Raw genomic sequence first — 18,854 nt, forward strand, 5'->3', positions numbered from 1 at the left:
TTCAACGTTGCAAACCATACTGAAAACATATACTTTTAGATTCGCCAAAACGTTTATACCCAATTCCTGGGTTACTTGGTACCTCGCATACTTTGCATGTAAGCAAACAAACTAGCTTCTAGTTCTTTGTCATTATCTTCCACTTGATTCACAAAAAATGAACAGGAATAGACTTACTGATTTACTCGCAGTCATAAGTAACATAACATTTATGCTATTCGACAAATCTTTGATTTCACTATCACAAAGAAGACGAAAAAGGTATTGTTCGTTTTTAGGAAACCTTCTATCCGAGTATTTTCCGAAATCACCAGTGGGGTATAGATTAAAGTTATTCTCCGGGGAAATATTTAATAAATCCAAAATCTTTTACATATTAACACTGAATTTAAATTTAAGTAATAAAGTAAGTTAATTTAGGTTCAATTATAACAATTACGTTATCGAAATGAAACCCGTACGAGCTAGATTTGAACCCACCTCGTTAGGACGTAAAGGCTATAGAATACTAACGCCTATAACCACTACACCACGCTTCACCACGCTGGCAAATATTATTATTCGACACATTTATTTTCTCGAATACCAAGGCTTAAGAAACTCGACCTAACGCATCGCATGGACGCCATTTTATTTCATTTTTCATGGACCAAAGTCATTTCAAAAGAGGCTAGCGCAACAACGTCAATTTTTTCTATCGCTACCTGGTGCAAATTGAAATCAGCAAAATTCTTGAAAACTTATTTATAACCTTTCTTTTCAAATTTAATAGAAATAATATGGCTAGGAAATTAATTTAAACTATAAACGAAAATCCCTTTAAAAAAGTTTCATCACAAACCAAGCCGTTTTACCTGTACAGGTGTCTAAAAGTTACTTAAACTTATGGGTACCTCAGCACCAAAATATCTACTTTTTAAGTTAACTTTCCCATAGCGTGAAGGCATCGAGTTTTATCGATTTTAATGTTAAAACGCTCCCCAAGGTATAATTACACAGCGTTCGTTCTTTGATAATCCAGTGATACGAAAGATTTCAAAGTAAATTTAGAAAAAAACCGCGTAGATCTATCTTTAATCAATCTTTTAAACTACTGACAAAACATTACCGTTTTCCAAGCTACAACCTTTAACTTCCTCCTTAAAATTATTGTTTTTTTTCTTCATTTTATCAAAACAATATAATAACCACGTTAGATTTTACAAAGAACATATGATGTAATTATTTTTTCCTCAACAAAGGACATCGCACTTCTTCTAAGGGATTTGGCTTTCGACCGAATTTTTTCAAACTGTAAAATGTTGTTAAGCTTGCTCAAAGGAGCAAAATTGTCCGTTGCCATTTTTCTCTAGCTCTTATAGTTTGTCCAGTATCAGCGGTCAAAAGTGGACGAATCTTAGTATAGTCTATTTGTTAAAAGAATTCACGGCCCATCGGTTAACGTTCTACGCTCGCGCGTCGGTAGTCCGGTCTCACTATCAATAGAGTTTTCTTGCCAAGATTCGGGATGCTTCCCAAAACAGAGCGTCGGATTTGGTTTCGTTCTGATCGCACGATGAACGAACAAAGTAAATAAATAGTTAAATATTGAGTTTTAACTGTCGTGTGACCGTGACTTTAACCGACTGTGTGACTATAATCGATAAATAAGTGTTTGATTGGTTATGGTGTGACTGTTTCTTTCCTATCAGCGAGTGTTGAATGTGGGATTGAACGAAACAGTTAATCATATATATTCTGATTTCTTAAGTATTTCTTTTATGGTATGTTTTATTTTATTATTGCTCATAAAATATTGAATAATAAGTAATTCCACGTACGAAAATTCATCGAATAATTATTTGCGAGAAAACAAATAATGAAGTAGAGGTGTAAAAATCTCTAGAAAACTCTATTTATAGTGAGCCCGGACTAGCGACGCGCGAACGTAGAACGCTAACCGATGGGCCGTGAATCCTTTTAAAAAATATACTATACTAAGTTTTGTCCACTTTTGACCAGTGATACTGGACAAGCTATAGGAGCTAGAGAAAAATGGCAATGGACAATTTCGCTCCTTTGATCAAGCTTAACAACATGTTTCAATTTGAGAAACATCTGTCGAAAGCCAAATCCCATAGAAGAAGTGCGATGTCCTTTCTGATTGAAATTTATTATGTATTTTAAATGGAGCAACCTCTTGGCTTTTTCAGGTATAATTCGAATTTATTTACATAGGGCCTATACGACTTGAATTACTTCACTCAACCAATTTACTAATTTTGACAAACCTCGCATCTAAAATTTTTATTTTTGGCGTTTAAAATGTTTTGCCATTGGGCAGCTGTAGGTAGTAAAAACGTTTGTAACATAACGTATTATCTTACTATTTTCAGTAACCATGCTAGAACCATTGGATAGAAAAGCAATTATTATTATTTAAAATAACCAGTGCTCTTTTTATGTTTTGAATGGCCAGTTTGAACGTATGATTTTATTTCGCTGCCGTTAAGAATTCCGTTAATCCGTTTAAATGAAACCCTTAACTAAAAAAGAAGCAACTAAAGAAACAAATAATTTAAACATAATAAAGTACTCTAGAATGAGGCTTACCATTGATAGTTCATTTATAAAATTTGGCAAAAGGTTAGAATTTGCGGTGATTACAGCTAATATTTGCAAAGTTGTAAACGCAATTGAAGGTGACAAGACATAATCATTATCTAACAAAACGAACATCGTGAAAGATAGAAACGTTCCCTGTAAAATAGGTTGTTTACAATTAGAGAAAAAGATAAATTTGTAAATAGTTTAATCGTTTTCATTGAAAGTTACTTAGGGACCTCGATAAACATTTATTTATGAATTTTAAGCTTAAACTCTCGATTTAAATGAGACTATAATACAAAATAAAAGCCGCTCGATAAAAGCCCACCGGGGGTTTCCTTTACAAACATGCTGTTTTCAAATATTGATCTAAAATTAACAATATTACCTTAAGCTTAAAATTCGCAAGGTCCTTCGCATTAAACAAAAATCTCCGCCCAATAACAACGTATTTATGTTTTAGCCCATGAATGCCAAGAAATCAAGGTCTAAATTTTTCCGCCCGTTTACGTTGTCAACTCAGAAATATGGACAAGTTAAAGAAGAATTTAGAGGCGCAATTGAGATTTTAATCGGGGCTAAAATGTTTTATTTTGAAACTGGCTCTTCTTACAAAAAATATGAAGGATATCTGAACGAATCTTGTCAACGGTATTAGTTAGTGGTATGAATGGCTTGCCACCACCCTCCTACGCATTGTAAAGACCTTTTCACACGAGCCAACTTTTCAAATCAAAATGCTGAGTCAGCAAAAAGGGATTAGTGATCCATTTTCTCCTCGCGTACATTTTTGGTGGATACACTCATCGAACTTTTATTCACACGAACCAACTAGTTGACTTAACTCATGTAGTTGGGTCAAAAAGGTGGCTCATGTGAAAAGACCTTAACAATGCCACCTGATTAAAACGGCTGGTGCTTCAGGTGTTAGCCTAATAGATTATTGTTATCTTTAGGTCAATTTCTACTTACCAAGTAGGGAGTAATAAAAAAAAGTCGTAGACTTATAGCCTCTAAAATGGCTGCTTTTTTCATGAGTATCACTTCTTGATCCCTGAGTTCATCAACTTTCGCCTGAAACGAGTTCTCCCAAGCGTACATCTTCAGAACACGAGCTCCGTTCAAAATCTCACTCATCAATTTTATTCGTGTGTCTTTGCAATTTATTGCTTGGCGCTAAATACAGAATAACCAAGGTTTTATGCATCTTTAATTATAACGTACTTTTCTAAGCCGTTCTAATAACTTCCTTATTTCATATCTGCTTGTTTTGGGCCTTAATAACAGCTAATTTGTTCTCACTTCTCTCACAATAGCTCAATTATAGTTATAACTCGTAATACATGAAATACATTTGGTCAATAAAACAAATTAATTGGAAAACTAAGGAAAATTAACCACAATTTTAATTGCTGATCAAAGTATTGTAGTGAAATTCCAAGCACAATTGATTACCTGGTATTCTTTGTAAGTTTTCGCTAGTAGTTGAAGGAATGGAACCGATAAAATGACAAGTATGATCCCAACTAACGCTGATACTCCCAATAACGTCCACAGAAGATAAGTTGCGATTACAATTGTAACGGGAAAACAGATAATTAGATGGTAAGAAATAGCCACAAACCGAAATCGTCCTGAGTCGACTGACATGCAGTTTAGTATGGTACCACTGGCAAAATCACTTCGACTTTTATGAGACAGTCGCAGGCACTATGAACAAAAAATTTCAACAGGTGTGCAGCCATTTGAAGTCAAGTGAAACTGTTTGCCGATTTCTCAAAACTTTCGTTCATTGTTACCGCATACAAATTAAATTTTAACTTTGCAAAGTTTTTGTTGATTAGTGTAATTGACTAGCGTCATTTAGGAAACAAATAACTATCGTTTTTTTGATAAGTAAGAGTTAAAAAAACGTAGATTTGACTTAACAATAAATTTGATTCTGCATGTTACAAAAATGTATCGTTTTCTTCAGCACAAAAATGGTTACAAAGATTTTTTAATCTGGGAGTTTTATCTTTTCCGAAGCATTTCCTATTATGTTGACCGATGTGGTGTTTGAAATTAAAAATAATTGAATAACTTTCTTCACACTTAACTCAATAATTAACCAAATATGGATTCTCATTGGTTAGCCGTAGAAGATTCAAACTAGATGATTATGAAATCGGAACTGATTACAATTTAATTTTGTTACCTTCTTGACTTTTTCAATAAGAAATTTAGGAATTAGAGATAAATTAGTAATTAGGGATGGTGATTACAGCTTCCCCAGGAAAAACACTAAAGGAGTGGATGGAATGGTATTCAATATTAAAAAAAATGAGACTATGGGCTTGGTTTGCTATTGGATATTCAAAAAGATCGAATCTAAGGCGTAAAATATAGGCATTTTAATAGATATAAAGCATCGTATTTGCGTAAGTACTAGCAGAACCAGCTTTGTTTTTTAATTTCTGCTAGGTTTTCTTATTTTCATGGTATTGACAGTTCTTTAGTTTAATGCTTCACATTATGTTACTTGTGCGGTAGATATCCAATTGAGTCGTGGTAAATAAGGTCTGCTGGATATTATCAACAATTAACGTCATCTTAGTGTAATCGGCTCGAATTTGTTTCACTCAAAGTAATTGAATAACCGCCAATGCGCCAGGCCAAAACATATTTCATGAAAATAGCCAAGCCATAGATAAAGCGGAAAAGTGTGGAAGAAACGTAATCAAAATACACTTGACGTTTCTAGTTTGTGTTTAGGCCAATTATTTTCCCTAAAAAACTGCCCATGAAATCAAAGCTTAAGAAAACGAATCTATCACAACGCCAGTTGGTTGGTTGCGATTGAAATTTCAACGCTGTTGGAAACGTTGCCCATCGTTGCGGCCAAATTTTGGTATCATCTTCTAAAATAGTTGAAGGTTGCGCTTACCTTCTTATATAAAGAACTGACAGTTGAAGATCGTAATGCGGATGCCATTGTATTAGCAAGTTTAAATCTATATTCGGTGATTATATTTCCAATTAAAGATATAATAGTAAGAAGAATTACGAATAATATCCCATGCCACATTGGTGAATCAGATGAGGCGAATTCAATGAGCCACCTAGAACGTAAAACAGTCCGATTATTTTCCAAACATTTGCTATTAAAACATCGACGTTGCCCAATTAAAAAAATGCAAAAACAAGCAAAATTGTACAGTGGTAGCTAGTGTATAGTTACGCCAAAGAAAAATATTTGGAATCATCTCGATAATTATAACCAATTGTAGTTTTAATATCATTTCATTCCATTACACTTTCGAAATTGTTCTTTTATAACAATTGATTACCGATATCAAGAGTGCAAGGGTAAATTTCCCACTTAAAATATCGGTGGTTTATATAATGTAAGTCAACCTATTCACTCAGCAACTGTAAATTATCTCAGTAATGTACGATGACGGTAGGACTATATAGGTTTGCAGTATAAAAACAGCATTTGTAATAACTTCTTCTCTCACCTACGAGTCTCACAAAACAAACAGTAATGGTTGCGCACAAGTGTTTACTTTGTAAATTATTTTCTTTTACTTTATCGAAAACTATTTCAACTCTAAAATGTTTAAGCAAGAATGTATTTATTTATACTCAGGGAAAATTAATATGTCGAGACTATCGACGGACACGTTGAGGCCCTAACCCCGTCACGCTAAGGGGGGGGGGGGGGGAGGAAAAAAGGAGGCGGTCTTATTTTTTGCTTATTCGTAGCAGCGTTAATCGCGTGGAAAAACGTAATTTTTAAGTACCAATGAGATTGCGGTATTATTTGATTTTATTAAAGCAGAGGAGCATACCGGGGGCCCCAACGGGTGGAATTAGAGAAACGCTAAAAATAATCTCGACATGTTCATTCTCCCTGAGTATCAATAAATACATTCTTGGTTTAAGTAGAGTTAGATAAATAAGATTATCTTAAAATATACAAAAGCAAATTCGCTTTGGTTCCATAAAACTACTACTATTAGTTGATTAAATAAAATTAAAAAAATACGGTTAATTAAATCCCGTTTTGGGTTAAGGCATAATGTCCCCACGATAAATGTACGTTATTTTATATTTATTCCGTTGAAAGTGTGATAGCATTATAAATTTCATTATAATGCTGAAACGTAGCATGAAAAATATATATAATAAAGTATCATGTAATTTAATACAATCAAAACCTACTTGATAATTAATGGTAAGATCAAAGACAGAATATCAGCGCTCATTTGTACAAAAGCAATTAATATCAAAGACGGCGCAAACGCCTTCAATAGAGCGCTTTCTATATTGAAAATTGATGTGTTCTTTTTCAATTCTTCTCTTTCATCTGCACTGTTAATATAATAAAATATTATCAGTCAAGCGTTGCTATTCCATGTAAGCGTCAACTCTATAAACCACGCTGAGATTTTGAAGCAGTTGTTAAGCTGTGGTAGGGTTAGCCCCAAAACTTCTACGCTGTTTTAATTCCCCTGTCCAGCTGTGAAAAACGCCTCCATCCTGTTGCAATTGCAGGTTTTAATGTATATCATTACACTTCAATGTATATATGCATTTGACTGTGACCAGTTACCTTAATATTAAAAGCGTTATTTTAAATACGTTATTCTTAGTTCAATAGAAATAAAATTTCTATTTAGGTGTGTCACAATAATCTGATTGCAACAGCGATTAGATTATACGAGACATAGACCCAGGAATAGGCCGGGGATTAAATACTTCCTGGTATTTTTAAACTATTTATCATTTGAAATTTCAATAGGATGGTTAAAGCGTATTAAACCGTCTAAAGCTAAGTTTAATAAACCCAAATTTAATTTTTAACTAGCTATTATAACTGTAGTTTCAAGGCTTAAAAAAACTAAATTCTACATATTTAATGACTTAAAAATTGCATGCAATGGCTGAATGCTTTATTTTTTTTAACTTCCCAAGAATTTCCGTCAAACAAGTTAAGACAGTTATCAGTATCCTCTATGCGAGACAAACGTATTCAATAAAAGTGCGTTTGTAAACTTGATGTCAACGCTGTTAATCCAAGCCACAAAGAGATTTCTTTTGTAAGCAACACTTTCAGTTTGTAGTTGCAAGCAAAGATGTGCTAGAGTTTAATGAGATTTATCGTAAAAACTTTTGAAAAACGCACCAGTCTATTAATATTTCCAAATCCTTTTGAGGCAATAACAACGCCAGCATGACCTTTTTCTAGTGACACCTGCCTCAAATATTTTTTTTAATTTTTAAATGAATTTCGGTCAGGGGAAAACAGTGGGTTATTTCGCTTTTCTGTCGGATCATTAGAAACAAACAAGATCACTTTGCTGTATCTTCGGATAAGAAATCGGGAAAAAGTCTTATTTTTATATCCATACGGAATAGGCGATACTATAAAGTCAAGGGGGGTGACAAAAAATGGTAATAACGTGACTTAGTGTGCACTAGCGCACCATCTATTATCAGAAATACATACGGCATCCACGCGTAATTTTCTAAATGGCTAGAGAAAATCTTGATCGTAGTCGAACATTCTTTTAAATAATATTTAAGCTATGCCTAATCAAACAATATATTAATTCAAGTAAAACATAATTTTCAAAGTATAAAACAGCATCCTTATACTTTTTGACCGTTAATTTTTGTGTACTTTTTTAGGAATTTTCATAATACTTTTTAAGTCTTGGTGAAAAAAGACCCTTCTTGACATTATTATCACACCACTATTTGGAAAAAAATTGATTGTACGTTATGTTTCGCCTATGCTTTGTAAATCTACACGTTTAAGAAATCCTTCCATAACATTTAGCCCTTTCCCATAGAGAAAAATACTTTAAGTATTGTTGAAGACGGTAAAAGAAGGCCTTGGAGTACTCCAGTTAGAAAACCACTAGGGCGTCAACATCGAAATGTGTGTGGAACTCACTTCAATATATCAGCCCGAAGAACCATTTTAGATAAAGTCCCAAGGTATTTTGTACAATTAGCGTTGTTCTATAATTATCCTGATTTATCCAATGAGTATGGTATAATCGAAGAAATGATTTCATCTTCGTCTGCACATGAAGTGGGGATTTCTTTGCAAAATAAATTGTATTAATACAAAAGATAACAGCTATGGTTCCGGTAAGAAACATTAAATGTATTAAATTCTAAAAATGTTTAAAAACCCAAAATGTATTGTATTATCTTTTAACAGATCATAGCTACTACCTAATTGAAAACGAGGGAACTCAAAGAAGGAAATTAACAAATCTTCGATCACAGTATCATAAATATCACACTGCCATGAAACAGCTGAAACAAGTGAATAAGATCTTAACGGATGAAAATGGGAAAATGAAAACTTCTATATTTATAAAATTTAAACGAGCTAGAAAGACAAAATTTGAATTTATAAGAACAAATCCAAGCCAATATAACCATTAATAACGAATGTAAAACCAGGATTAAACATTAAAAAACAGTTTAAAGAGTGTCGAGATTTCTTTATCAAAATTGAACTTTTATACGGGTTGTGAGACCATGGATGGATTCAATGACGTTTTTGGATCCTGAGGTTATTAATACTTGAGTAACTTAACTGGCCTTGAAAATACAGTACCCAAGAGTCAAGTGACTTTTGGAATTTAAGTTACGATGAATTGAAGTAATTCTAGATTCGTTAAAAGATGAAGGAACTATTTTTAACTGTTTACTCCAGTTTCCTTTTGACAATTTTTTTTTCGATTTAGTATTGATAGCTTTCGTTTTATGCTTCATGAAAGCCCTAAAGAAGTAAAATTAAAAATAATCATTCAGCATTTTTAAATACAAAATGTTCAAGGCTTAGCTACAATATATATTATTTTATTCTTACTTCTTAAATTGTTTAGCTAGTTCCAAATCTATGGTGCTGGTACATTATTAAGATACACTAATTTGATTAATTAATTCATTTAATTGAATATTTTAAGTTTAAATTGTTTCTTTAATCTTTACCACTAAGTAGCACTTTAGCAGACCACCCGGTCTTAAGGTTACGTTTTACTTTGCTGTCACACGGCCAAATCCATCAAATCAGTTGGCCGTACCTTGGATATCACGTGGAATTTTCCCATTTTAACAAGCTGGGCAATACCGTAAATACTTTATAGTATCGCATATTGTAACATTGTTAATTTCCGCTTCATGATTAAACAAGAAAATGTTTTTTACGTCACAAACTATATTTTGTTAAACTCATAGAAATTTCTACTATCAATGCAAGCCGTTACGCCAATACGATGAATAGGCCTATCGCAATCGTTTAAAAAGTAATAATCTCAGATGTGCATAAACAATAAATACTTTTCCGCATAAAAAATTGGAAAAAGGCATAAGTTGATCTTACCTTTTTGTTTCTTTGGATATTGGTGAATGCTTGGACATGTATTTTTCCAGTTGAAAATTTGTGTTCTTAACCTTTAGATTTCTTTGCAATTTAGGTATGTCGGAGCTTTTAATTTCTTTTCTATATCCGATAAATATTAACCTAATTGGGAAAATGATAATTTACTGATAAAGGGTTTCCCAAAGGACAATATCTTTTTTTATTTCAAAATTGAATATTTCGAATGAGGGGCGATAAAAACGAATTTCATGAATTTCGCCGAGATAAATTTATTATTTTACGGTAGGTTTAAATGGTATTTTTTGCCCTGGTTACGTTGATTTAATCATAACCAAGTTAAGATATATAACTTGTTAATCAATTTTAATTAAGAGTCAAGAGTCTACCTAAAGATATGACATTTTATATAACAATTTGGAGTGCAACACTAGCGATTATTTCAAAATGTCACCTGGTTTGTCAGCATTAAAGAGCTTTTTATCAGGCTTTTCTTGCTTTTCGGAATGTATAGAATTATATCTAAATTATCTCTAAAAGTGGTCATATCAAGCTCCTAACAGAAGTTTTAAGTCGGCTGTTGGTACAAGAAAGCCTACTAGATCTCTGCTAACTCAAAAACGGTACACATACTTGCTCATCCATGAATAGGAACACTGAGAAATGAACGAAGCGTGCTCTTCGGGAGATTCATTCTGTTCCAAATAAATGAACCATTGTTATGACCTTGCTTAGTATAAATTATTAATAAATTGAAACAACTAAACATGTCGAAGGGCAACCTTGTACATAATAAAATACATTAAACTAGTAAAAAACCACTATTGTACAATAAAAGTTTATTAAAAACTGCTACGGCCGTTTCGACGCCAATACTAGCGTCGTCGTCAGGCAAATTTACATTTTTTATTGTACAATAGTGGTTTTTTACTAGTTAAATGTATTAAATTGAAACAAAATACCTGTTTATTTATTAAAATATAAAGCGTTCCTTACGGAAATTAATGCGTATTCGAAGTTTATCAAATAGCTTTGACCGATATACGGATCGAAACTATGTGTGGATTATTTGTTGCGATTTTGGACCCTGAAGGCCTGGCCTACTTAAGACGGCTTGTTTTAAGCATTCTGTTCAATTTTAAAATATAACCTACTCAGGAACGGAAAAGGAAACCTTTGTTATCTTGGGTGGGAGCTTTGAAGACGATAAGCAACCAATAGCAAAAGAGAAAACAGCAGCTTCCATTTTTCGATTGTATATGTTTGAATTAGAAACCAACTTCAGAGGCAGGATGTTACTTTGTTCAGAAATGAAATATAAGCTCAATTATGGGCATAAGGGGCTTTAATGAATTTTAATTATCAAGACCACAGAGAAAATTTAAATGTAGGCATCTGTATACAGCTTAAATGAGAGGCAACTAGCGTGTGTTCTTTAAACTTATTTTTAAAATAATATTTGAATTTTTTCCCCTGTAGACTTCCCAAAACGTATATTTTTTAAACCTAATAGGCTTTACTAAAAATAAGGAAATATTATTATATTTATATAAATGGGATAGGTGATGTGTATTTTATACCCAGAACTAAACATTAAATGTTCAATGAAGTTACTGTTCATGCTTACAGAATTAAGACAAATGCCTATTAGGGCGCCAAAATACAGTGTGACCACTGCCCACAAAGCCCAAAAGACAGAGCTCTCGTAGAGATATACAATGAGAGAAACGCCACAATTTTAATACGTATTTGGAGTAAAACGATGGCAGTAATTGGTAAATGGAAACGCACACAACATGAGTCTATTACGAAGATTATTATAACGTACCTCATCAGGGAGAAAGTCGGTGTTTCGAGGTTTTTCGTATTGAGGTTTTGCATCTAACAATGAAGACAGAAAAAATAGCAACGCTACTGAAGAAAATTCGGCAATAAATAATGAAAATGTAACAACATTTTCTATTTGCCCCTAAAAATAAACCAAATTCAACATTAGTTATTTACTTGAATATACACATAATAAATAATTTTTTTATAATCTTTAATGAAATATAATTCTATCAGAAATGTATTTATAGTAGTTCTTGCTCTTTTAAAATTAGTTACTTCTTTAATTATATTTTAAACACCAATTTTCGTTAAATATTATCAGATTAGCAATATTTCCAGTTAAATGAAGGCCGTAAAATTGCCTATCCTCGGAAGAGTTTGTCCATGGAGAAATAACAGGAGGGCCGAGTAAGTTTATTTTGAAAGGAGATGATTGCGTCACCTGGCTGTCGTACTGCATTTAACAGCGTGGCAAATTTAAAATTCTTTGGTTATTCTTCCATAGTTTGACCAGTGGCAACATATGAAATCCTCTACGAAATAATTTAAATCGAACAGAAAATCCCGTTATATTTAAATAAGCACCAAATTGTAAAGCTCTTAACTTTTAATATAAGCGTCCGCTTAAGCTGAATTTCTAATATTCAATTATGCTTAAAGTGTTGGTTGCATGAAAAATCGATAGTAATAAAAACGAATGATTGCGGGTTTGTTTTGAAGCCCAGGACGTTCTCTTTCCAAAAATGTCATTGTCGAAACAAATTTCCAAGCCTAAGTGTATTAACTTTGAGTCCGAAACTGACCTTTTTCGCTCCCCAAAATCCTGAAATTTTCGGCGAATTTCTCTCCTCCGTAACACGAGCTATTTGGGGCAAATCAAAGCTGTAGTTTTATTCCTAAAATAGAAGGAACTGTAGTGTTTACTTGCAGCTAGGAGGATGAAAGTGAACCTGGAGTGGTAATTTGCGCGCACTATGTACTGCACATGCTTCTCGGCTTTGGCCCGGTTCATCGTAATGTGCTGCCATCTCTGAACGGCAAAATCTGAACTGTGACCTTAAAATAAGCTAAGCAGGTTCTAGGCATGGTTTTGAAAATGAAAGTCGTGTATTTCTATAGTTATAGATAATTAGAAAGATTTTGAAAGATAAAATGAATATTCTATCAGCAATTTTGAATGAGCACAGTTATAGTTGTGCATCTAATAAAAAAGACGCGGGTAAGAATAATTTGATATATTTTGTATGTTTAATATTTTGGCCATGTCACCAAGGCCTAGTAACCTATAACTTCAACTTGCATTACAAAACATTTAGGAAATAAGAAAAATCCAAATACTAAAAAAGGGAAAGTTGGAAATAGGAAAGCTGATAGTCAATTAATTACCATTACTTATCCATTATTAACGATATACGTTAAATGTTGAAAGATTGGTTAAGCCCACCTCATCAAGCTAAGCCTATTTCGCGATATAAAAAAAAGATTTTTTAATTTTTACTAATTAGAGCTGCGGCTAGAAGTCGTTACAATCGTATGAACCAAGGCGGACACGGAGCGCCTCCAGCGGATTTCGGTTCCACATATACGAACAACGGCCCCGTGCTAAAGGTATGGTAAATACCACTCCAGGTTCACTTCCATCCTCCTAGCTTGTAGAAGTTTTCAAATCAGAGGTTTTTAATCATAATATTAGGCTTATTATCGAAATAAAAGAAATATTTTACGCGCGCGCGACCCGACGTTTTCAGAAGAATTTACAAGGAGCCTTCGGTTTCATATCGTTTTTCTACTACGTAGGATTGTGTATGCCTATTTCAATTACTACTGCGTATGACTTTTTCCTGGGTGTTAAATCAACTTGCTTTTAATCCCAGATGTAAATAAATGTATTACAGACAATTAGCCAATGATACCCTTCGCATTTTCTGACGTCATGGGTGCCGAGAAGAATTTTAGAAGTCTGGAAATTCGCCGAAAAACTCGATTTCCACCATTTCGACTTCTTTTTATAATAATTCAAAGACCACTTAACCGATTTTGATGAAATTTTCTGTACTTGCTATAAAATGTTTGCACTTTCTAATGAATCATTAATTAGCCATAGCTAAAATTTCGTGCAACCAACACTTTAATATGTGTCGGTGGTTCTGTGGTAGAATACACGCCTGCCAAGCAGGAGAGAACTGGCTTCAAAACCTACACGACACTTTCCTTTCGCAAATTGATAATTAAGCTTGTTTTCCACTGGCGCGCGCAACGACGCGTTTCTCAGCTTTGAAACGTTCAAACGTTTTTACGCGCGTAAAGAAAATAACATTATGACGCGCGCTAGTGGAAAACAAGCTTAAAACGTATACCGTGAACATTTAGTGGAAACCCTGCCATTTGATTGCTAAGACGTTTATCGTAACTGCAAACGCTCAGGCCGTCCCAAAAGTCATCAACTAGTAGCCATACCTCGTTTAACGTTAAGGAAATGATTGATCTTAGTGAAATTATTCCGGTTAATGTTGAGAGGAACCAATATACAAATAGAATTCCTGAGCGTCGAATACCACGCGCACGCCCCGATAACATGAGAGAAAATGCTAAAGCCTAAAACGAAAAGAAAGTATAAGTGTCATAAAATTCAAGTTAATTAAAAGGTCGATGTCAGCTAAAAGAAAATGGCTGACCTCACACACCATCTGTAAGAACTTGTGGGTAAAAGACAAACATGGAAACAAGTCAACTACAGAACGACTCTTTTACATAAAATTTAAGAGAATAAAGATAAATTATCTTTATCTAATGATGAAACCGACTATCTAAAGATAAAAACTTCTCGAGGTTAACGGTAATAGTTAGTGTAGGGAGCTGTTGGCTCGATCGCGTGGCATGCAGGGCTTGCCACCACTCTCCTACGCATAGTAACCCAGCCACCTGAATTAAAGGCTTCAAAAGTCGCTTGATGACTTAGGCCTAAGGTGGTGCCTTGGGTATTAGCCTAGCTGATTATTAATTTTGTATTATTTGAAACAGTAAAATTGTAAAACTGTTAAAAACTAGGTATTATGTTCTGTAAAATGCCAGGAACTTAAGAATAGGAAATTTCGAAAAATTATTTAGACGAGCTAATCCCCTGCTCCATTGAACCATTGTTTTCTTATAACTTAATCATAATGGACGCTTCAATAAAAGATACTCGGTTTCTACTCCCCTCTCCAAATTCATCTGGGAAGGAGCTATTTCCGGTCGGTCGGTTAAACGGTTAGAATGGCTAGCCAAATGTCATATTGAAGCCAAACGGATACGCGTTTTTGCCCTCATGAAAATTTTGCGTCAGATAAGAAACGCGTCGGCTCACGTGTATAAGGAACATACTAATGTTAATTTTCGATAATATATTTGAAGGTAAAATATATAATGTTACTAAAACTAAGTATAAGAAGATAATATTGTTATTATTATCATCCTCTTATGGTATAAATAATTAAAATTATATGTATTATTTTTATAATACCGGGCAATTTTAAAGCTTCTCATGGAGGCAGAGTTAATTCATTTCGTATAAAATTATCTTTTGGAAAAAGATGAAAACTCATACATTTAGAACTAAACATATTACTTTTGCAGTGCGGTATGCAACAAGTGTTTCCTTTTAACCAGGTAACGTTTTGGCATGTTAAGTCTTAGCAAAAAACCGATGTTACGTCCGAGAAAGTTTCCAGCTTTCTAATATTTCAACAAGCACTATATAAATAATAACTTATGAGTCCTGGCTGTCGGAAATTTTACTTCTTGGCAATTTCTGGGAAGATGTTTTATTTAAGCACCTATTGTATGGAATTTAACTGACATTTTTGCTTATTCAGAACAAAAAATAACAACTTACTTCTGTTGAAAGTTTGAATAACGAAGGAAGACTATATATCAGGAAAGGTTGTTTCTTGTAAACGTGGTAGGCTACTTTTATAGCATTGACGACTAAAAGTGCAACATTTGCAATCTAAATTTAATTAAAAAAATTAAAATTACGAGAAAAATTACAAGAAATTTTTTAGAAAGTCGTTCAACGATTCCTTGTCAATTATAAATGTCATGAATAAAGGTCTTACCCACCTAATGAGTGCTTAGTGGTGTTTTTCGGGTAAGGTACCACGTATAATCTCAAATAAAGTTTTCTTTCCAAACAAAAGTTGTTGGTATTTTGACGTTTACACGTTGTTCAGGCCAACGGTGGCACTAATAGGAAGACCACTTCATATGGAGCTGTATGTAATCCGCAGTGAAGAACTTCAATAGCCAATCGTTAAAAATTCGTGTTGCATTAGGTTTCAGGGTGTGAGTTTCATTATATTTATTTTAAAATAGTGGCTGCTTGATATCGGTTGGTCGGCAATCTGATTATGTTTGGTTGGGTTAGGTGAGGTTAGGTTAGGTTAGGTAAGGTTGGGTGGATTTGGTTTGGGTTGAATTCATTTTATTTAACACTGAGAAAAAATTAAAACCGTGATCTGTCGTCCATCTGGGCTTTCAATATAAACCTTTAGATCATGTGGAATCTATTTTTCGGATGTCGATCAAATGCAAGTCGTTCAAAATGACCCCTTGTCTATCACTTAGAATTCGATCAAATGGACCAAATCCGGACCAATATGGTTAATCGGTATAATACTAAACAGGATTTTAAGTAATTCAATGTGAAGACATTATCAAATGAGCTATAAATAAAGTTTATTTGATAATTAGCACATGCAACCTATGTATACCACCTTTTCCCGTTGTTCTGGCGCACGGGAAAACGACTGTACACACGGACAAAATTTAATGCATTTTTCCGCCGTCAGCGCTGCCGGTAAACGAGAAAACGGAGAGCGTTTCGCTGTCACGTGATATAAGGAGCGATTTTGAAAGTCTTTAAAAGTAGGCTTAAGAATTTTTGCGTCTACCACGTGACGGCATAACGCTCGCTGACTGGTCAAGCTAAACGCCCCTCAAAAAAGGTTATCCGTTTTTTTGTTCCCCGGCAGCGCTCGCTGTGATAAAATCCGGCAAATTTTGTTCGTGTGTGTGTACAGTCGTGTTCCTGTGCGCCAGAAACACGGGAAAAGGCCGTAAAACTAGAAAATATAGAAAACCAGGAAAACACTGCCCGTGTGAACCAGGCTGTAGTCCGCATTTATTTCCACTTCTCTTACACTTGGTGGTCATAAAGACCTAATTTTGAAGTTAAGCATCACTTTAGTGAGCATAAGCGTGTTTCTCTTAAACATATATTTAGACTTTGAACGTCCTTGTCGTGAAAATGATAAGGCAGGCAATCAAATAACTTTTATCCAGAAGTTAGTGCTTTATTTGGGGGGCTGTTTTCACTTTTCAGCCAAAAGTTTTATGATGGAGGCGTTATCTCGGAAGTTTGTGTTATGCATTTTGTAGTTTAACTATGGGGCTGCCATAATTTATATTGTGATTTATCTGTTGGTCCTAGTGAGCGACAAACACATTTGTAACTGTAGCTGGATAAGTAAAAGGATTTCTATTATTGCTGCACTTTGTTATTAAATTGAACGGTCCTATCACCATTGTTTTATTTATTATTAGGAATGGCGAATCATAATACCCACTGATTGGCGAAGGTGTTGATGTCTATATTAACTTATTTTATTAAAGGAAGTAATAAGTTTCAATTGGTTGTATTCGACATTTTTGAAGAAATATTTTTAATTTTCCGAGGGTATGGTAAATTCGAACTATGGCCCCGCCTATAAAGGGCCTAACAACGCCACTGGAATTCATCTTCAGACAATTTTTTATTTGTATTTTCATTTGGCTTTCATGGCTTAAGGTAGATTGCTGAAATTGTGGGGAAACCCTTTAAGAAAAAACATCTTTTCTATGGAAATAACCTAACGACCATTATACAAAGTATATCAGTCTTTATCATGGAAAAGCTGATCGGTTGAAATTGCTACCAATCGTTTTTAGATACGCGCAAAACTTAAAAAACGAAACTATTTTATCGCAGTCCCCTAGATAATCATCGCACTTTCTCTGGATTATAGCGCAAAAGTGGATGTACATTTGATTCAAATTTACAAGCAGTTTTAACGAGTTCTATGCACCACTCTCTAATTAAATTCAATGAAAAAATGTTAAACTCTTAACATAAATCAGTACCTTTCACATCAGGAATTATCTGTAAAGCAGTTCCACCACCCTTAAAAAAAACGCACCACTTACCATTTTAGTAATATTTAGAAATGTCCATGGAATATGAGTTCTTTTCGATCGCCTGAACGTTTGAATTTCCGGGTGAAGGAAAATCCACAGAAAAGCGCAAGGAACCCAAACCAGAACGGTGCGTTGGAAACATGGCGTGAAATCCGGATTGGAAGTATACCAAGTCAAATTTGAGTCCTGAAAAAATTAATTAGCGTCACTTTTCCGTCTAGTTCAAACTTGATGAAACCATATAATACTATAATTAAAAAAACAAACTGTGATGGTGATATTCTCGGGGGAAAAACGTTCAGATTTTAAATTCAAAAATAACTACAGATTCAATACTTAGTCAGCATTTACCAACTAAACATTATTTTAAGCTTTAAGCGCGTTTCATTTTTCAACAGACATTTTTATTGTTCTATTTCGTAGGTTTAATTGCAATTTTGTACAATGTTTGCACAATTTGTTTTAGAGTGTAGAAAAATATTATCAAATTGAAAAAAGGTCGTTAAAATGTTTAAATTCCCTCTACGACAACTAGTATTTGTTAATTCTAAAAGCGTTGATTCATCATGTCATTTAGTCTGTTTCTTTTGTGATCCTTTCATTTAATTTTTGAATTGATCCAGGTTACCTTGATTTTGTACCTCATTTTCAATTAAAAAACCAAAGTTGATGACTTTCATTTACGTATTTGTTCACAGCTAAGTTATTTACGTCATCTCAAAAGATTTCATGAAAGATTATACCTTCATAGGAAACGCGGAGTGATTATGTTACTCATGACAATATGCTATACAGCTAAATGAATCGAAATATGATTAAGTGTAACTTAACGTCATAA

At 33.8% G+C, this 18,854-nt stretch overlaps 1 protein-coding gene across 1 annotated transcript in view; it reads right to left on the reverse strand.

Moving 5' to 3' along the window:
* Positions 1-18,179, reverse strand: part of LOC149962929 (ATP-binding cassette sub-family C member 3-like) — a 66,737-nt gene extending 48,558 nt beyond the window's left edge. Inside the window, exons 1-12 of the mRNA XM_090180257.1 lie at positions 18,026-18,179; positions 15,678-15,791; positions 14,261-14,398; positions 11,802-11,942; positions 10,607-10,668; positions 9,977-10,117; positions 6,793-6,942; positions 5,513-5,687; positions 4,042-4,296; positions 3,559-3,762; positions 2,593-2,739; positions 2,429-2,525 (exon numbers count right to left, since the gene is read on the reverse strand). Of these exons, the coding sequence (XP_090036383.1) occupies positions 2,429-2,525; positions 2,593-2,739; positions 3,559-3,762; positions 4,042-4,296; positions 5,513-5,687; positions 6,793-6,942; positions 9,977-10,117; positions 10,607-10,668; positions 11,802-11,942; positions 14,261-14,398; positions 15,678-15,791; positions 18,026-18,028 (1,627 nt within the window). The 5' untranslated portion in view covers positions 18,029-18,179. The remainder of the gene's footprint in view (positions 1-2,428; positions 2,526-2,592; positions 2,740-3,558; positions 3,763-4,041; positions 4,297-5,512; positions 5,688-6,792; positions 6,943-9,976; positions 10,118-10,606; positions 10,669-11,801; positions 11,943-14,260; positions 14,399-15,677; positions 15,792-18,025) is intronic.
* Between the last annotated feature and the right edge of the window lie 675 nt (positions 18,180-18,854).

Source organism: Leiobunum rupestre, chromosome 1 (assembly GCF_980474605.1).
Source record: "Leiobunum rupestre chromosome 1, qqLeiRupe1.1.hap1, whole genome shotgun sequence".
NCBI classification, from domain to species: domain Eukaryota; kingdom Metazoa; phylum Arthropoda; class Arachnida; order Opiliones; family Sclerosomatidae; genus Leiobunum; species Leiobunum rupestre.